The 18,188-nt window shown below is 53.7% G+C and overlaps 1 protein-coding gene across 1 annotated transcript; it reads right to left on the reverse strand.

The window, feature by feature from the left end:
* Positions 1-5,830: 5,830 nt before the first annotated feature.
* On the reverse strand, positions 5,831-17,908 carry LOC114898845 (chymosin). The gene is made up of 9 exons (XM_029228968.1): positions 17,803-17,908; positions 15,251-15,401; positions 14,295-14,412; positions 13,163-13,281; positions 10,654-10,853; positions 8,444-8,557; positions 7,535-7,679; positions 6,824-6,922; positions 5,831-6,093 (listed from the first exon to the last, which is right to left on the reverse strand). Exons 1-9 carry the CDS (start codon positions 17,862-17,864, stop codon positions 5,956-5,958), a joined length of 1,146 nt encoding a protein of 381 aa, XP_029084801.1. The 5' UTR covers positions 17,865-17,908; the 3' UTR covers positions 5,831-5,955.
* Between the last annotated feature and the right edge of the window lie 280 nt (positions 17,909-18,188).

Below are 18,188 nucleotides of genomic sequence, written 5' to 3' on the forward strand. Positions count from 1 at the left end.
TTGTAGCTCAAAATGTAATTCTGGTATGACAGATGATCCAGAAAGATGGAGACGGAGGATCCCAAAAAAACAAAAGACTGAGAAGGGAAAGGCTAACCAGCGAGAGGTCCTGTGAGCGAGGGGTTTGCGGGCAGGGACCACACCTCCTGTGAGTCAGTGCCTCCTGCAGAAGCTGACACCGTGCCCTGTACATAGTAGGCACTGAGTGAATTCTATTGTTTGGTTGGCCTGGGGTGATAAGGAGGAATCTTGCCAGATACGAAAGAATGTATACAAAGTTGGCTTTTGACATTCTGTCACTAGAGGGCGCTCCAGGACAAGTGCTTAGCTGCCTCATGCTCTTAAGCGTTTAGAGGACAGTTTGGAGTGTGTTTATTTGTTCAACAAACATCTTCTGAACAATTGCTCTGTGCCAGACACATAAGTGCTATGAAGGATACAAAAGGATTGAGACATGATTATTGCCCTCAAAGACAGGGTCATCTCTTTAGAAACATAAGAGGCATGAGCAAAAAATAATGTCTCCTTATTTATCTACCAGCAACTTCTATTGGTTAAGGGCTGACTAATCCTCACACACTGTTCCTTCTACCCATAATGCTCTTCCCTCTCTCATATCCACATGCCTTCCCACCTCTTGCATGTCTTTGCTCAAACATCACCTTCTCATGGAGCCTACCCTTCTCACCTCACTTTAGAGCAAGCGTGCTCCCCGCAGCACTGCATCATCTCACCCGGCTCTACTTCCTCCCCTGGAGCTTCAAACGGATAGGGATTGAGTAGGATAATCAAATAGTCAGCTTAGAAACCCCATTAGGGAATTGTAGATAGAGGGGGAACTTTAAGGGGCTTTGGGAGACCACAGGAAGATGAATGGTCACTCCAGAAAGTCATGGGAAAATCCTGAAACGATGTGGGCTTGCTTGACTCATAAAGTAGAACTGGCTACTTAACATCAGAGCCAGATTGGCTCGCTTAACAACAAAATCCAGCTAACTTGATCAGCACAAAATCATGCAACAGAGGCACGAGACATGCTCCAAAACAATAAAACCACAAAACAATGGCAGCATGAGACCTATATCCCGCCCAGTGAGCTCAATAAGTTAATGACCCCCAAAACATGCTTTTTGACCCCTAGGACATGCTCTTTGCACAATGTCCTAAAAACAATAAAACAATAGTGGAGAAGAAGGCCTACAACCTGCCCCGTGGTGGGCACACACACAAAAAAACAATCATTTATGGAAACGTGACATCTACTCAAGAAAGACAAAGAAGGTCTTCTCCCCTTCCCCTGTCTTCTTCTGATTATAAAAATGTAAACCACTAAGCACTCAGGGCAGCAAAACGCTTCCTGCCCGGTTGTAAGCCTCACAAGCGTCCTATCCTAATAAATCACTTATCTATCACTTTGCCTCTCACTCAATTCTTTCTGCACTGAGACATAAAGGACAGTGCTCCTGGAGCCCCCTGAAACGACACCTATCGGTTTCAAAGCCGTCCAACCTGCTACGCAGTTTACAAACTTCTTGTTTCCACAGTCTGTGCCCCCCACAGAGTTCCATGAGGGTGGAGGTTCCATGTGCGGTGTTCACTGAGGGACACAGTGAATAGAGCAGAGCTTCACACCCAGTAGGTACTCAAAAAATGTTTTTTAATAAACAGGACAGGTGACAATTCTAATTAACCTCAAGTAAACCGAGTGGCCAGGGGTCAGCCAGCGAGTATTCCTGCCATTTGGAGGGTCTGGGTGAGGCGGGCATCATGGGCAGTAAGGGGGCTTCTCAGAGGAGGGCACATTTAAGCTGGTCTTAAAGGATGAAGAGCAGCTCACAGGTCAGAGAAAGTGGAACGGGAACAGCTTGAGCAAAGGCCCAGAGGCCAGCCCCGCAGGCTGGTAGGTGTGGCCATGGCCGAAGGCTACGCCAGATGTTTCTTCTGGCCTCAGCAGGAAGCTGCTGCTCACCCTGGCCCATCGGGGGCCGCAGCTCCAACCAGAGCTACTGGGCAGTATCCAGGCCATGTTCCTCTGCCTGCCTGGGCTTTCCCTCGCCCTACCTTCCCACCACCAGCTTCCTGCTTTTGGTGTGTGTTTCACTTGCGTTTCCTGCTGTCTAGGGCTTCCTGACGTGGGCAACCTCCACCATTCCTGGTGCAGAGATATTCTCCCCTTCTGCTGCTGCAAGCAAGAAACAAACTGCACAGCCCAGAAAACAATCCATCATTTTGTCATAACATTTCCATTTCAAAGACTTCCTTTCCTTTCCAAAGCTTCTCTCTGGCCAAAGCTTCCTCTCATTAACAAGAGAAGAACTGGCAGGAAAATGAATGACAAGGAGGGAAAGGAACTGAAAATAGGGCTCTAGGCCTGAGGCCTCTGCCTGTGTGTACTCAGGGCCAGGGCCGGGGCAGGGACTGGTAGGAGACCTGGAGACTCGTGTCAGCACTTATGCTTCATGCCACCGGGTCAGAGACTTGCCCACTCATATCACAAGGCATTAGCCACCCTTGGGCTCTTTCTCAGCCTCCACAGTGTGCCAGGAAGTTCCCTGGGCACTGAAGAGTCAGAGAGTAAAAATGTGCTGTCCATCAGGGACTCTAGCAGAGAGACCAACATGTCAATGAATAACAAAGGCAGGATAAACGCTGTTTGAAAGATCCCTGCCAAGCAATTAGGAAGCTGGGAGGCAGCAGTCTGGTGCAGTGTGGATGTCACCTCAGAGGACACTGAAAGCTGGTCTTGAAGGGTGAGGAACAGCTCACAGGTCAGAGAGAGTGGAAAGGAGAAAACAGGCAAAGGGAACAGCATAAGCAAAGGCCCAGGGGCCAGCCCTGCAGGGTACTGGGTGTGGCCACGGTAGCAGACAGATGGCAGCTACTACATAGAGGGTGGACGTGAATGGCCACTGAGACTTCCTCAGCTGCCCCGCCAGGCCCTGGTTCTCGCCAGCAGACAGCACAGGTAGGAGACCTGGTAGTGAGTCAGCCAGGTCTCTCCCAGCATCACAGCTCCTCACTGGCCTCCAGGTTGGCTTCTTCACCAGGGAATGGCAGATGTGCCCCCTTCCAAGGCTCCTTTATCCCCTTGCAGACCCCCAGTGATCTGGGCCTGCTTCAGAGCCTGGTGTGGGCCCCTTGGCAGAAACTTAAAACCCTGCAGACAGCTTGGCCCCTTCTCTCCCCTTCGGTGTCCTCCCAGCATGTGCTGAGCCGTTCCCCAGGCTCACAATGGGAGGGAAAAGGTAGAGAGCAGGCCTGAGTGTGCAGTGAGGGCGGACGGTTGTGAAGATGGGGAGGAAAGAGGAGACCAGCAGTAGTATGACTCGTCAGGACGAGTGAATCATTTGTCCATTCATTCACTCATTCATGCAACAATACCTGATAGGGGCATTCCATGGGTTAGGTCTCCAAGATATCAAAGAGAGGTACACAGTGTCTGTCCTCAGGGAGCTCACTGTCCGTGAGGGAGACAGACAAGAAAATAAAAATACCAAGTGTACCCTAGGGAAAGGGCTGGGCCCGGCAGGGCCACAGGAGGGCACCAAACCGGGCCTGGTCAGGAGATCCTAAAGAGGTCTGGACTGAAGGGAGATTTGAAGGACACTTAAACGTTGGACAAAGGATAGGACTGTGGAGAACATTCCAAGCAGGCCTTTCTCTGTAGCTAGGAGAAATCCCAGGAGCAGACTGTGAGGCTGCCATGGCCCATGAGACCCAGAGGGTGCTGCCCCCTCGGGACAAGGGTCTCTACCCGGGCCAGGTGGGCTGTGGGTGCGGTGGGGGACCATTTGGTCCAAGCTACCCATTTAGGAAAGTCATCACATAAATACGATGACTTTCTACATTACCTCCAACTGAGGCCTGGATGTTTAAGATACAATTTGTTAAGGGAAAACCACTGAAATATAACACAATTTTTGTGAGCCTGTTTGGCTTTTTTTTAATCTACAGGAAGCCTAAAAATAATGAAAGTGGCCCAGTTCTGTCTCATTCTTGGCAAACAAGCAGTATTGGTCTTAGATTTTAAAAAGTGCCTAATGCCAGAACTTACTCAGCACCACACTCGCCTCCCCGACCCCATAAGGCTGAAGCACCAACGCTGCCCTCTGCCCTTGAAGTCCCAGAACATTCTCCTGTGTCCTCTGCCCAAACCCACCCCAGGCCCCTCAGCTTCCCAGGGCTGCAGCCTGAGCCCTTCCTCTCCCACGTCACCCACCACGGTGCAGCCCTGCTTCTTCCCTACCAGAGGTCCCCAGTTCCCTCCACAGCCAGCACCGGCTGCTCAGCCACAGACGAGAAAGCCACTGACACAGCATCTCCACCACCCTGGGTCCCATCTTGTTTGTCCTTGGGTACAGCTGGGAAAGACCCCAGGAGATGCCCCCAGAGGGTCCCATCAACAGGACCCCATCCGCAGCTCCTGTGGGAGCCCCCTGTCCCCTTCCTAAAGGACAGCCTCCTTTGTGAAGTGTCACAGCCACACCTGTAGCTTCAGGCTCTCTGAGACATGCCACGTGACTCACCTGCCCCTCAGCTGTTTGCAGGGCACGTGTGGTCAGGATACAGTGAGGGCAGGGACTAGATAATAATGTGGTCCCAGACCCCTTTCCAAGGCCTTCTGAGAGTCCAGCTACTATAAAGCAGTGACTTAAAGCCCAGTGACTGTACTGGGGGCAAGATTGTCTGTGATTTAGAAAAGTGAAACCTGATCAATGGTACCGTCCCCTTTAGGGAAAAGACTGTCAAAAGAAGGGGTGCAGGGCTTCCCTGGCGGCGCAGTGGTTGAGAGTCCGCCTGCCAATGCAGGGGACACGAGTTCGTGCCCCGGTCCAGGAGGATCCCACATGCCGCAGAGCGGCTGGGCCCATGAGCCATGGCCGCTGAGCCTGCGCGTCCGGAGCCTGTGCTCCGCAACGGGAGAGGCCACAACAGTGAGAGGCCCGCCTACTGAAAAAAAAAAAAAAAAAAAAAAGAAGAGGTACAGAAGGGAAGGAGGGTCGAGGGAGCAAACGTGCACAGCTCCTGCCAAGTGACCGAGCACTGGACTCTCCCCAGGAGGTTGGTCAGCTGCCCCTCACAGCACCTCAAAGTAGCATGACTGAGAAAAGCCTCTTACCTTTGCCTAGAGGCCCTTGTTCTGACCCCCTGATATTTGTATTTCTTCGGCGGACTCTCCCCTCCTCAGAAGACTGCAGGGACCTGTGAGCATGCGTGGTCTGTTCACTGACAGCTGTGGTCTTTGCTGATCTTTGACATGTCGGCCTCTGTGAGCCAAGGGACATGGGCCCGCTCTGGCGCTGTAGCTACTTTTCAGGCGCTGGTGAATCAGGTGTGGAGCCTCTAAGACTGAGGATGGGACTCTGGGCTGTGGTTCTTACCCACAGCAACCTCAGGACCCTCAGATCTTCCCAGAAGCCCTCTGCCTGTTCCACTAATGTCTTCTCCAAATGGCAGTTAAGGCCTTGTCTTAATAGAACTAGAGCCATTCTCTCCCTAGGCGAATATTCTCTACTCGGCCCGACCTCAAGCCCTTGTTCCCCGGGCATAAGTCTCATCCTGCAAAAGTCTCCCTTACTGCACTCTTTCCCCAGAAAGACGGGAAGTAGGAAAACAGGAAGGCAAGACTGGTCTTGCTTTTAAAAACCTGACCTGAGCTTGAAATGGCCAATTCCCTTGTGAAAGTCTCCATCCATCCACAGTGTCCCCTGTGCTCCCCTACCCATGTGGCCCCCATTCTGCCGAACACACCATGTGACTGTCACATCCCACCCCCAGAGCGGTGCAGGGATTCAGCCCCAAAGGAAGCCAGGCTTTGCAGAGATGTAGTATTTATTGAGAACCGTCTGCTTAAAAACCTCACCTATGTGTGTGCATGTGTGTGTGCATGCGTGCAGGTGCATGTGTGTATGTGCGTGTGTTTGGGGACAGTGAGGTTCTTGGTCAGAGGTGCAATCAGACGGCCTTGGCCAGCCCCACGCGGTTGTTGGCCCTGTCAAAGACGCTGTAATACTCCCGGATGAAGACATCCCCCAGGATCCACTGCTGGGAATTATTTTCACCCTGGAAGCCACTGGTGCAGAAGCCCTGGTCCTGGGAAAGGGAAGGCTGACATGAAGCTGGTCCAAGCCCCAGATGCTGTGCCTCTCTGGACCCCACCCCCAATCACTCTCTCATCTATTATTTCCTCTCACCCTTGAAATCACCTTCTGAGCTAAGCAAACAAGTATCAGATTCATCTACTCAACAGATGAAAAATTGACATTCAAAAATGAAGTGTCAGATCCAAGATCACCTGGTGGGTCCCCTCCCCATTCCCCCTCACTGATCCTCCCCACGCCCCCGTCCTCCTGCTCTTAGCACCTACGGCCCTGGTGACCAGCCAGAACAGGCCTGGGGACCCAAGACCTTGGCAGTTCGGGATGCTCAAGATTAGGTCAAAGCTGAAGCCAGCAGGGCAGTAGGGATGAGGGTTGGGTCCCCACAAAGCCCTGGTTATCAAGAAAAATCCCAGACAAAGCCCTAGGCCCCAGGGCTTAGAAGCTAGCGCAGTGGATGGAGGTTCCTATGGGTGGCTGTGGTCCCGCCCATCCCACCCTCCCCCAGGCCGCTGGGCCCGGTCCTTCCTGTCTGCACCATTTCTCCCAGGATGAGGCTTACGCAGCCACAAATGAGGCCCAAGGACCACAGACCCCGCTCCGAAAGGCCAGGTGGTTTAAATGCACGTCCTGCTCTCTCCATCTAGCCCAAGCCAATGTGCTGAGTTGCCAGGAGGCAGGAGGGGAGCTGGGTGAGCCCAGGCTTCCTCTCCGGAGACTCATACCTGGTTGGTGTAGGCGGAGGGGGTCAGTGGGTACATTCTGCTGTTGATCTCAAAGACCACCGTAGGCATGCTGCTCAGGCTGCCGCAGTCGATGTCAAACTAAAGACCAGAGGGAGGTCCTCTTAGAAGGGCCGTGGGTGTGATCTGACTGCCAGTAGCAGACAAAGTCCCAGGTGGGACCTCTGCCTCTGCACTGCAGCCAAGAAGTGGGGAGGGACCTGCTACTCAGAGGACCCGCAGGGTCCTTAGACCTCAGAGGAGGTCCTTAGACCTCAGAGGAGTCACACCGATGGGGACCAGCCCAGGGACAGACACCAGCTCGAGACAAGGAGTTGTTTGCCTAGACATTTCCCCTCCAAGCCCAGCCAGAGCTCCCAAGGACACTGAGAGCACTTAGCTGTCAGGGAGGAAGAGGGGAGACCCATGGGTGGAGGGGGACAAGAGGGCGCAGCAAAGCTCAGTGGTCGGGGATGTATGACCCTCCCTGCGGACAGGAAGTCAGATTGCAGCCACTGCACGAGACATAGGACCTCCAACAGCAAGTGAGCCAAAGCCAGAAAAGCTAGGCCATCTTGAAGGCCTCCCAGGAAATCCCAACCCCTGCAGGAATCCCAAACCCCTCACCGTTTCCCTTTGTCATTTCTTCCATGTGCAAAGGGGTTCCCTCTTCAGGGGGGTCTGGGGAGGTGGGGATAAGGGTCTGGGCCTCACCTCACCATACCGGTTCTGTGTGGCTCCGATGGCCATCTGGATGTTAAGGATGTCACTGCTGGGTCCGACCAGCATGGAGGTGCCTGTGTCCAGGATGGCCTGACAGCCACCATCACAGGCCACCACCACACCGCCAATGGTGACACTGCAGAGGAGAAATAGGATGGCCTCACAGCGCATCCAGCATCCACCTCTCCCTCCCTGGGTCCCTCCTAGCCTCCCCTGCCAGGATCCTTGGCAGGAAGGAAGTCCAGCCACCCCAGATCCTTTTCTTTGGGCTCCTTCCTGGAGCCCCCATAACTTCCTGAACTCAGAGAAAAGACCCAAAACCATTTTCTCCCAACTCAGTGGCTCAGTGGAGGCCACCTGACCTTCTATGGGACAGAAACTTCAATGAAACAACAAAGTCACGGGCATTAAGGGGCGGAATGAGTACCACACAGGTTGCCCAAAGATCTGGTTTCAAGCTTTCTCCTGCCATTTATTTGCTGCAAATTCCCCAGTCTTCTTACACTCAGGCTTCTTATCTACAAAATGGGTACATTAACCACCCCGTTCTTGATTTCCTCAAGGGATGGTCGTGAGGTTCAAAGTCGATGTTAGTAAATTACAAAATGAGGATAATCACAGCACCACCCCCATAGGGCTCTAGTGAGGACTAAACCAGGCAGTCATATTCTCACCCAGCACAACGCCTGGCAGGTAGTGGTGCTGGATAAGCACAGCTAGTCTTATTAGTAAAGCGTAAGTGAATGTTTAGCATTCTCACTGACAAAGACACTTGGCCTTGGAGCATCTGATTCATACGTTAATGTGATGGTCTTACGAGCTAGCGGGCTGACACCCAGACCCTCACATCCCCACACCTGGAGACAGCCTCTGGCAGGGTCACAGCTGCCCCTCACCCACCTGTCCACGGTAAACTGCCAGTACTTCTGCAAGGTCACAGGTATCCAGTGCAGGGATCCTGTGTAGTAGGAAGGGTCAAGGGCCCCCAGCGTGAGCATGCTCTCCTGGCCATTCCTGAAACCAAGGAAAGTCATGATGTGGGACTCCGACACCCTGGCTCTGTGAGGAGGTAGCCCAGCCCCACGCAGGGTTAGATGCGATTCAGACCCTGCCACACTGTCCTCCCTGCCCCCAACACCCACCTCCACCCCAAAGGCTTCAGATGAGCTCTCCCGCCTTCCCGGTACTCCAGGCTTTTCTTTGATACCAGCTGCAGCATCCTTTCTCTCTGAATTCTGCAGCACCCACCCAGGCTGAGGCAGCACTAGAGCCCAGAGCATGGTCATTACTGTGGGAGGGGAGGTCAGGAAGTAGGAGGTCACGTGCCTGCTAGGCTCTGCTCAGGCCACTGTGTCCCTGCCCCCCACCACTCAAGGCTTTCGGCCCCCAGTCCTTTGGCCTCGAGTAGGAGAATGGGTCTTCAATGAGGTCCCACATGCTCTGGATGAAAACTGCCACCCCAGGGCTTCCCTGGTGGCACAGTGGTTGAGAATCTGCCTGCTAATGCAGGGGACACGGGTTCGAGCCCTGGTCTGGGAGGATCCCACATGCCGCGGAGCAACTGGGCCCGTGAGCCACAACTACTGCCTGTGCGTCTGAAGCCTGTGCTCCGCAACAAGAGAGGCCGCGATAGTGAGAGGCCTGCGCACCACGATGAAGAGTGGCCCCTGCTTGCCACAACTAGAGAAAGCCCTTGCACAGAAACAAAGACCCAACACAGCCAAAATAAATTAATTAATTAATAAACTCCTATCCCCAACATCTTCTAAAAGAAACAAAAAAAAACTGACACCCCAGCCCAAACCCTCTCTGCGCCTCCTGGGATTCTGTCTCATGGTCAGGAAACACCGGCACACTGTGGGTTACCTGCTTCTCACTCTGCAGCTCTTGTTCCTTGGCCTCATCAAGCTCTGTCCCACCTCCGGGCTCTGACACATGCCACCCCACTGCTTAAAATGTGCCATCCCTTTGTCTCACCTGTATATCACCCACTCAGGCCTCAGCGAAGCATCCCCTGGCCACTCTCTACACACATATCTTGTCAGACTGGGCTGCCTGTCACTATTAAGCCTTCAGTACATGCAGATCTCCCCTGCAGGGAGTGCTCTTATCACAACTGTCATCATAATTGTATACGTAATTATGATGTGTGTGTTGTCCGTTTCCCCGGCTAAAAAGTTGACTCCCAGTTTGTCTTGTTTACTGATGTATCCCCGTCTCCTGGCACAGCCCCTGCACATAGTAAGGACCCATAAATATCCACTGAGTAAATGAATGAATGAATGCACCTATCTACCCCCTGCCTGGGTTACCCAGCTCCTTCTCCTGGGTGTGGTTCCCTTCTGCCAGTCCTGCCACCCACCCCTCTGTCTAGCAGAGCTGCCCCATCAGGCGGGTAGAGTGGGGAACACTGGACTGGGAGTCAGGAGCCCTGGGCCCCAGACATGGCTCGTCCACCAGTTTGAGGGTGACCATCCCGCCCAAGCCTCAGTTCCCTGCATATTGAAAAGAGAAGGTTGGACTCCTTTAGAGCCTGCTCTAGACATCTGTGAGTCTCAGTGACATCAATAAATGATTACTGAGGCCTGCCGCTTTGGAAGAAAAGAGGTTAAAAGCCCGTATGCAGAGATGGATTCAGGCTTCCTTTTTTTTTTTTTTTTTTTTTTTTTTTTTTTGTGGTCCGCGGGCCTCTCACTGTTGTGGCCTCTCCCATTGCAGAGCACAGGCTCCGGACGCGCGGGCTCAGCAGCCGTGGCTCATGGGCCCAGCCGCTCCGCGGCATGTGGGATCTTCCCGGACCGGGACACGAACCCACGTCCCCTGCATTAGCAGGCGGACTCTCAACCACTGCCCCACCAGGGAAGCCCCAGGCTCCCTTTTTTAAATGCCAGAAATGAAAGTCAAATTCTGGCTCAGTGGACTCTGGCTGCATCAATGACCATGCTGGGGACCTTTAGACAGGGGGTTGGATGTTTCTGGAAGCAAGGAGAGGTTTGCTTTGATGCTGGTGACTATCCTTGTGTTGCAGCGTCCCCAAGGGGTGGACACTCCTCAGCTGACAGCCCCTGCCAGGACGTGGAAGTGCAGCCCACACTGGGTGCAGCTCCTACCTGTCCAAGTAAACCGAGAACAGGTCTTGGGCCACCAGGTGCCTGTTCATCATGTTGTCAAACACGGGGACCGAGTACTCAGAGGCGAGGGAGGGGTAGGCCAGCCCCAGGATCCCATCGAACTCAGAGTAGGTGAAGACGTCACCAGGTTCCTGGGTGCTCAGGCCCACAGTCTGCTGGTGGTCCACAATGTTGGAGACCTGCAAGAAAGGCAGAGTGACCTCCACCAGGGGGCCCTGCAGGCAGAGGACCCAGAAAGGTCGAGGGTCAGGCTCTGCCAGCCCGCCCTCCCTCTTTTAGACAGCGTAGTTATGTGAGCTTAAGAGAGAAAAGCCTCCTTTCCCAGCTCTGTGCTGTGGTTTTGAGGGAACTGGTCTGATGAGGCAGGGGACTGGGTGGCAGGGGAAGAGAGAGCATGGCTGGGGGTACGGACAGCAGTGCTCATGGTGCAGAGGTTGGGGGTAAGCCCAAAGAAGGGCATAAAACAAGGGACGCTCCAAGGCCCTCTGCCAGCCTAAAGCCCTCCCATCAGCTGCTGCACCAGGGCATCTCCCAGGGAAGAGCCGTGGGAGCAGCATGATGGACAGAAAGAACAAGCACGCAGTTTGCATCGGAAAAGATCCCGCTGGGGCTTCCCTGGTGGCGCAGTGGTTGGGAGTCCGCCTGCCGATGCAGGGGACACGGGTTCGTGCCCCGGTCCGGGAAGATCCCACATGCCGCGGAGCGGCTGGGCCCGTGAGGCATGGCCGCTGAGCCTGCGCGTCCAGAGCCTGTGTTTCACAACGGGAGAGGCCACAGCAGTGAGAGGCCCACGTACCGCAAAAAGAATAAAAGATTCCGCTGTGCATCCTTGCTCTGTCGTGTGCTGTGTGACCTTGGACAAGTACCTCTCTGAGCCTCAATCTCCTCATCTGTTACAGGGAATAATAACACCTGCATCTCAAGGCAGTGCTTAGACTAAAGAATATGAATGCTGAACATTTATCGCGCACTTACTAAATGTATGATCAGTGAACCTTTATCGGCACTCTGCAGAGAAGTGCTAACCCCAAAGTGTCCTATCAACCTGCCCGCTTCCCTGGAAGGCTGACGCGTCCACTAGCCTATTCTGAGCTCCCACAGCGGCCCACCAGGCCTCCTGCTTCTACTCTGTCCCCTTATAACCCATCCTCCACACAGGTAGCCAAAGTGAAATGGAGAGTGGACATCCTCATGTCACCCCTTGCTCCACAGCCTCCTGAAGGTATTCAGGATGAAACCTGTGTCCTAGAGCCCCCTCATGCTCTGGTCCCTTAGCTCACTCTGCTCCACCCACACTGATCTTTCTCTTCCTTGGGTGCCCCACTCATTCTCACTTCATGTGAGACTTCTGTGGGTGGCAGGGGGGAGGGAGGTCCTGACCCCTGAGCCTCTCTCTCCCACCCCCTGCCCAAGGTGGGTGAGCGAAGACAGCAAGATGCACCATGGCTCAGGCCCACAGCAAGGGCCAGCTCTTCCGTGAAGATGCAGGATTTCCCCCCAGAACCCAAAATAGCAGAAAATAGCAAAACCTCGGCAGGGGAATCGGCCTTCCAGACGTCTGTCTGCTGGGCCACCTCAGCCAGTGGCTCTGGTGCTGACTCCTGGGGAGGCCTGAGCTGGGAGGGCAACTCCTCAGCTGAGGAGAGGGCTGTCAGCAGAGAAGGGCTGTGTCCTTTTGGGCTTGAAGTAGAAAAGACTTCAGCCAGACTCCGGGAAGAACTAAAGGAAGATCAAGGGGAAGAGCACCAAGGGATGCTGCTTGAGTTTTAATCTTAGATGGTGGATGAGGACGAAAAGAAAGATGTTAACGTGTATTGGGCACTTACTATGCGCTGGCCACTGTATTAAGTACTTCAGAAGCCAAAAAGGAACAAGAGCAAGGGGAGTCCTTGCCCAGAGGGCACAGATGCTCTCTGACATGAAAGAAGATGCTGCTCTGTGACTGATCAAGAATGAGGTCAAGCCCAGAGAGTCGGAGACGTGGGTCTGACACTCAGCTCCCATTGTCCCCCAGCTGTGCGACTTCAGGCAAGTTACCAGCTCATCTGAGCCTCGGGTCCCTCATCTGAACAATGGGGATGAGAATACCTTCCTCACAGGGCTGTTGAAAGAACTAAATTTAAAATAGGATCACACAGGTGACGCTGAAGAGCTCAGAACTGGCAAAGACTCAGGACTCAGGACTCACTATGGCAAGGTCAAGTGAGGAAAGGGTTAGGAGGATGGAAACCGGACCCAGAGAAGCGTGTCAGGTGGGGCTCTGGGGACTGACATGCTAAGGAAACGGGGAAGGGAGGGAGGGACACCCCACAGCTGCTGCTGGCTAAAATCCCTCTCAGAGTCCTCCCCCACAGGGCCACCAACAGGGCCAGGACCCAAAGGGCCTCGTGGCACCAGCTGTGGCACAACCCAGAGCCCGGGTTTCTGGGTGGGAGAGTGGCTGGTATGAGGGGAAGGCGAGGGCTGGCTGGCCCCAAGCCCCACTCACAGTGACGGTGTCGTAGCCCAGGAAGCCCTGCATGCTGCCCATGCCGTACTGGATGGACAGGGACTTGCCCATGTTCTGGAAGGTGGACGACATGCTTGGGTCGAAGTGGTGGTGATTTTCTGGAACACAGACTCAGGGTTGGTGGGGCTTGTAGCATCTTCTCACCACTCGACAGTGCCAGTGGAGCTGAATCCTCACCAGGTCTTGTAAGAATATCGTCTAAATACTAACGATTCTCTCTACTGAAAATAAGCAAGAAAATTATTCCTTGCTGCTCAACCCAACTCTCTGACCCCCAGTGCTACCTTCGTAGCTCCCAAACAAAAAAAAGGAAGAAGAAAATCATCCCTGTGGTTTCCCGAGACCGGCTTCTACCAGCTTTGTAATTTCCTGCAACTCTTTTTGCTTCACTAAACATTGGTTTCCTCACCTGGTAAGTGGGGATAAAAAGAGCACCAACCTCCCAGGACTGTGGGAGAAATAAACTATTTACATATATTAAGTGTTTACTCAGGGGCTTCCCTGGTGGAGCCGTGGTTAGGAGTCCGCCTGCCAGTTCAGGGGACATGGGTTCGCACCCTGGTCCGGGAAGATCCCACATGCCTCTGAGCAGCTAGGCCTACATGCCACAGCTACTGAAGCCCGTGCAACTAGAGCCCGTGCTCCGCAACAAGAGAAGCCACCGCCATGAGAAGCCCACCCACCACAACTAGAGAAAGCCCGCTCACAGCAACGAAGACCCAAAAAACTCAGCCAAAAAAAAAATAACAACAACAAAAAAGTTTACTCAGTACCTCTCACTTCATTCTCCTAGGACCCACTGGCATGTTGTAGCCCCATTTTACAGAAAGAAAAACTGAGGACCCGCGAGGGTAAAGAGTCTGCCTTGGCTCCTAATAGAGCCAAAAAATAAAAAGGAAAAAAGCAAAGTCCCCTCATTTCTCACTGGTGCTTTATACATCAGCCTGTGATTTGCACACCTTCCCAGTCTGTGGCCATTTGGAAGGGTTGAGCGAGCGAGGCTGGGCATGTCCAAGCAAGCTCTCCTTCCCCCTACGTTTACCCCCAGCCACCCTGACCGTGGCTGGCAGAGCAGAGGGGTAGGCAGGGCGGGGCGGGGGGAGTCACTCACGGCAGGCGTCGCTCTTGCAGTAGACAGAGGGCACCCAGAGGTCAGAGGAGCCAGTGTCAAACACCACAGTGAACTCCTGGGACGGGGTCCCAATGTAGATCTTCCCGAAGTACTGACTCTGAGGACAGACAACACTGGGTGAGGGTTGATGCTCGGCACGGAGCCTGTTCAGTTCTGTAGGCCCCGTGCTTTCTGCCCATAGACCTAGGAGGCTGAGGGGGAAGAAACGGAAGGAGGATCCCTGGGGGGTTCTTCATTCCCCGGTCCCCACGCTGAGCTCCGACCCCAGCCATGTTTGTCTTGCCCCTCCCGCAAGCCCTACATCCACTGCTGGAATCAGCCCCCAAAGCATACACTGGACCAAAAGGTAAGTCCTCTCTGGTAGGGAGTCTGGGCCACCCTGCCAGGGGCAGGGACATAGTGATGGGGCACCAGCTAGGTACAGACCCCAGACCCAAGCTGTCCTGGCTGCCCCTCCTTTCCCGCTCTCCCCACGGGTCAGTACTGGGGCCGGGGCGGGGATGGGGATGACCTGGATAAGGAAACGAGGGCACAGAAGAGAAAAACAGCAGGTTGTTTACTGCCAAGAGTGACAGATGAGAGAGACGGTCTCCAGAAAAGAAGAGGGCACAGGGGGCACTCCTGCCATGTCCCAGGCAGCTGCCCCCTCCCTGCCAAGCCCAGCCCAAGACATGGGTTCCCTGGACCGACAAATGCAGGCATGAGGTTGGATCTGGGAGCAGACCATGTACCCCGGAGGGATGCTGTCCGCAGGAATATCGTCTGAGGTGCAGGGATTGGTTTTACAGGGCCTGCTGGCCCCTGGGAGATACTGAGGGGTGGGAGACAGCCCCACATGCCCCGGGGCGCCATGACTCCTGAAAGAAGGAAAGAGGCAGGGGGCAGCCAACACACTGTGTGGGAATCATTATGGGAAGGCAGGCAGAGCCACTCACATCCAGGTAGCTGGTCAGGGGCTCGCTGGCCACCTCCCCGACGCTGGAGTACTTGCTGCTGACGGCAGACTGGTGTTTCTGCAGGAAGTCCTCCAGGAGCCCATGCTCCTTTAGTGCCTTTCTCAGGGGTTTGCCTTTGTGCAGAGGGATCCTGAGGAAAGGGGAAGAATTAGTGGTGAGGTGGGCATCTCCACAGGGCTGCCCAGCCTCAGAGAAGTGCCCAGAGGCTCTGGGCTCCATAAGCCACCCCCACAATCTTGTACCATAACCCGAAGTAAAAGTTGTATTCTACATCAGTTCACAAATCCGCGCCAGCCCTTACTAAATGCAATGCACTCTGACGTTTCCTACTCCTCTCTCTTTTTTAATGCTGGTGGAGACTCAATCGATGTATTTTATAACCCGCTAATGAGCTTTGCAACTCCAAGGTTTGAAAGACACTAAGCGTATTCTCATTCAGTCTCCAGTTCTTACTGTAGACCTACTATGTGCCGGGCTCCATATGGGGCACAGGGGACACAATGGGGAAAAGGGTACAGTCTTACCCTCCAGAAGCATACTGTCTGGAGAGAAAAACGGTGTCCCCCACACTCTGGAAAACACTATGACAATGCTCCTACCCTTTGCCAACCCCTGTTCTCTGCTCTCTGGGCAGCCTAACGTGGGTGGAAATTCTTCAAAGGGTTTCAGCACAGAGTGTGGTCCCCAGGGAACTTGGTTAGAATTTAGATGTTGGGTGATGGAGGCAGATCAGCAGGAAGGGAATCAAGAAGGAAGACGGCAGAAGCTGGGTCAAGACCTGGTCTCCCCAAAGCCCGCAGAGCTTCAGCTTCTTCTCTGCGAAATGCATTATCTCTTCCTTTCCAGCCTTCTCGGGGCCCTGCTGTGGACCAACTGAGTGGCTTAACCTCCCCGGCTCTTAGTTTCCTCTCCTGCAGATTGAAGGACTGGAGCGTGATGGTTCCCAATGTCCCTCCCAGCTCTAAGAATCACATGGTTCTCCTCCTATTTTAAGGCCTATTTTAAGGACAACTGGAGACTACAGGTGTGAAAGTGCTCTGAGAGTAATAAAATGGCAGCAGCTTTAAGACCCATAAAGAAAACGGGTTTTCTCATGTTGCTCATGTCCCAAATGGATCCCACATGGAACAACCTCGTATGTGAGTTATGGTCTCTCATGTGGCGCCTTCCCACCCCCAGCCCTCAGGTGTGACATCAGCGGGGACCTGATCTATAAATGAAAGGTTCTCGAGACATTTCTCAGCCTTTGTCTCTGATGATAGAAAAGAACTTCAGCCCAAAAGGAAGGAGGCTGGACTGAGCTCCTGGGAGCAAGCCCACAGCTGCCCTTTCCCATGTCCAAGCCCCCAGTGCTTTCTGCTTTTTCCAGGTCCGGTTCTCACTGGCTACAAGATCCACTGGCTGAGTGCCTGGCGACTCCCACACTAGTAACTGCAACTCTGCTGAGCTGTCCCATCACAACACAAGACCCAGAGAGCCTCCCTCAGGGCAAGCGAGCATCAAAGGCAGTCCACCGTCCCACTATGGCGGCCCTGAACACAGGCTCCAACCACCATGAAACTTCCACCCACTGCTGCCCCCAGGCCTGTGCTGAGGCCACCAGATGCCTGACACTTGGAAGAACTCCACTTTCAGGACCACCACAAGCAGCCCCCACTGGTCAAAGACACTGGACCTCTTTTTAGGGATCCTGCTTCCCAGGGATGGATTCAGGTTTCCCTGGGCTCGGACCTTGACAGGGCTCGAACCTGGGAACCAGAGGTAGTGGGACGGTCTTTGGCAAGAGTCTGGGACCAAGACTGGGACCACCTGGGACCAAGTCCTGGCTCCTCCATTTTTAATCATGTGGCCTTGGGCAGCTCACGGACCCTCCCTGAACAACAGTTTCCTCATCTGTAAAATGCAAATAATGTATCTACCTAATCTCTGAGGCTTAGTATAGGTAAAGACCTAGTTAAGTGTCTGGCACCTAGCAGCAAGCAGCTCCATACGTATCAGTTATTATTTTGGGAGGAGAACCTGGGAACTTCACCCACAAAGGATTTGGACAAAATAACGAGAACTTTATTTTGTTTAACAGATGCACACATAGCTCTTACAATGTGCCAGGCACTGTTCAGAGCATTTTACAAATACTAACTCATGTACCCCTCATGATAACCCCATAAGATGGATACTTCTGTCATCCTAATTTTACAAATTTATGTTAAGTGGTGTTAGAGAGTTACGTTAGTGATGGAGCTGGGGATCAAATCGCAGGCAGTTTAACTCCAGAAGCCATGCCCTTAATCCCCCAGGCAGCCCATCTGACCCCCTGTTCTCGTTCATCACGCCCTGAAGAGAGTAACGGAACACTTTAGAGGGAAAGGCCCAAAACACGAAGGCAAGACTGACCGGGAGCGACTATCTTGGGAAACTGCAACATGTCCTTGAGGACTCCACGGGGGAACAATGGCTGGAAGACCATGGAGAGACCCACACAGAGCCGATGCATGCAATGCCCATCCCCTCCCCTGGGGCCTGACACCCACCTGGTGATCCCAGTGCCCTGGGAGAGAGCGAGGACTGAAAGTAGCACCACGAGACACCTCATCCTGGACCTGGGTCTGACCACCACTCTAGCCAGTGCCCACTCCCAACAGCCTCTATAGGGAATGCGGGGTTCCCTCTGGCTGGGAGCCCAGGCTGCAGAGATAGCCCCTAAATTCAGGCCACTCGACAAACACATTAAGATAGCACCCAGACTACACAACACCTGCTCTGATAAGGGCCACTCCCGGGACTTCAAAGCTGAAGGGCACATACACATGCCTGATCTTCAGGCCAGGAAATGTCACTCACACCTTCCTGATCTGATTTCCCCTTTCAAACAGGACTTCTTGGGCTAACACAGGTGGAGCCACTGCCAGAGTCCTAT

This window comes from Monodon monoceros, unplaced genomic scaffold, assembly GCF_005190385.1.
Source record: "Monodon monoceros isolate NGI ecotype Baffin Bay Population unplaced genomic scaffold, NGI_Narwhal_1 Super_Scaffold_18, whole genome shotgun sequence".
NCBI lineage: Eukaryota > Metazoa > Chordata > Mammalia > Artiodactyla > Monodontidae > Monodon > Monodon monoceros.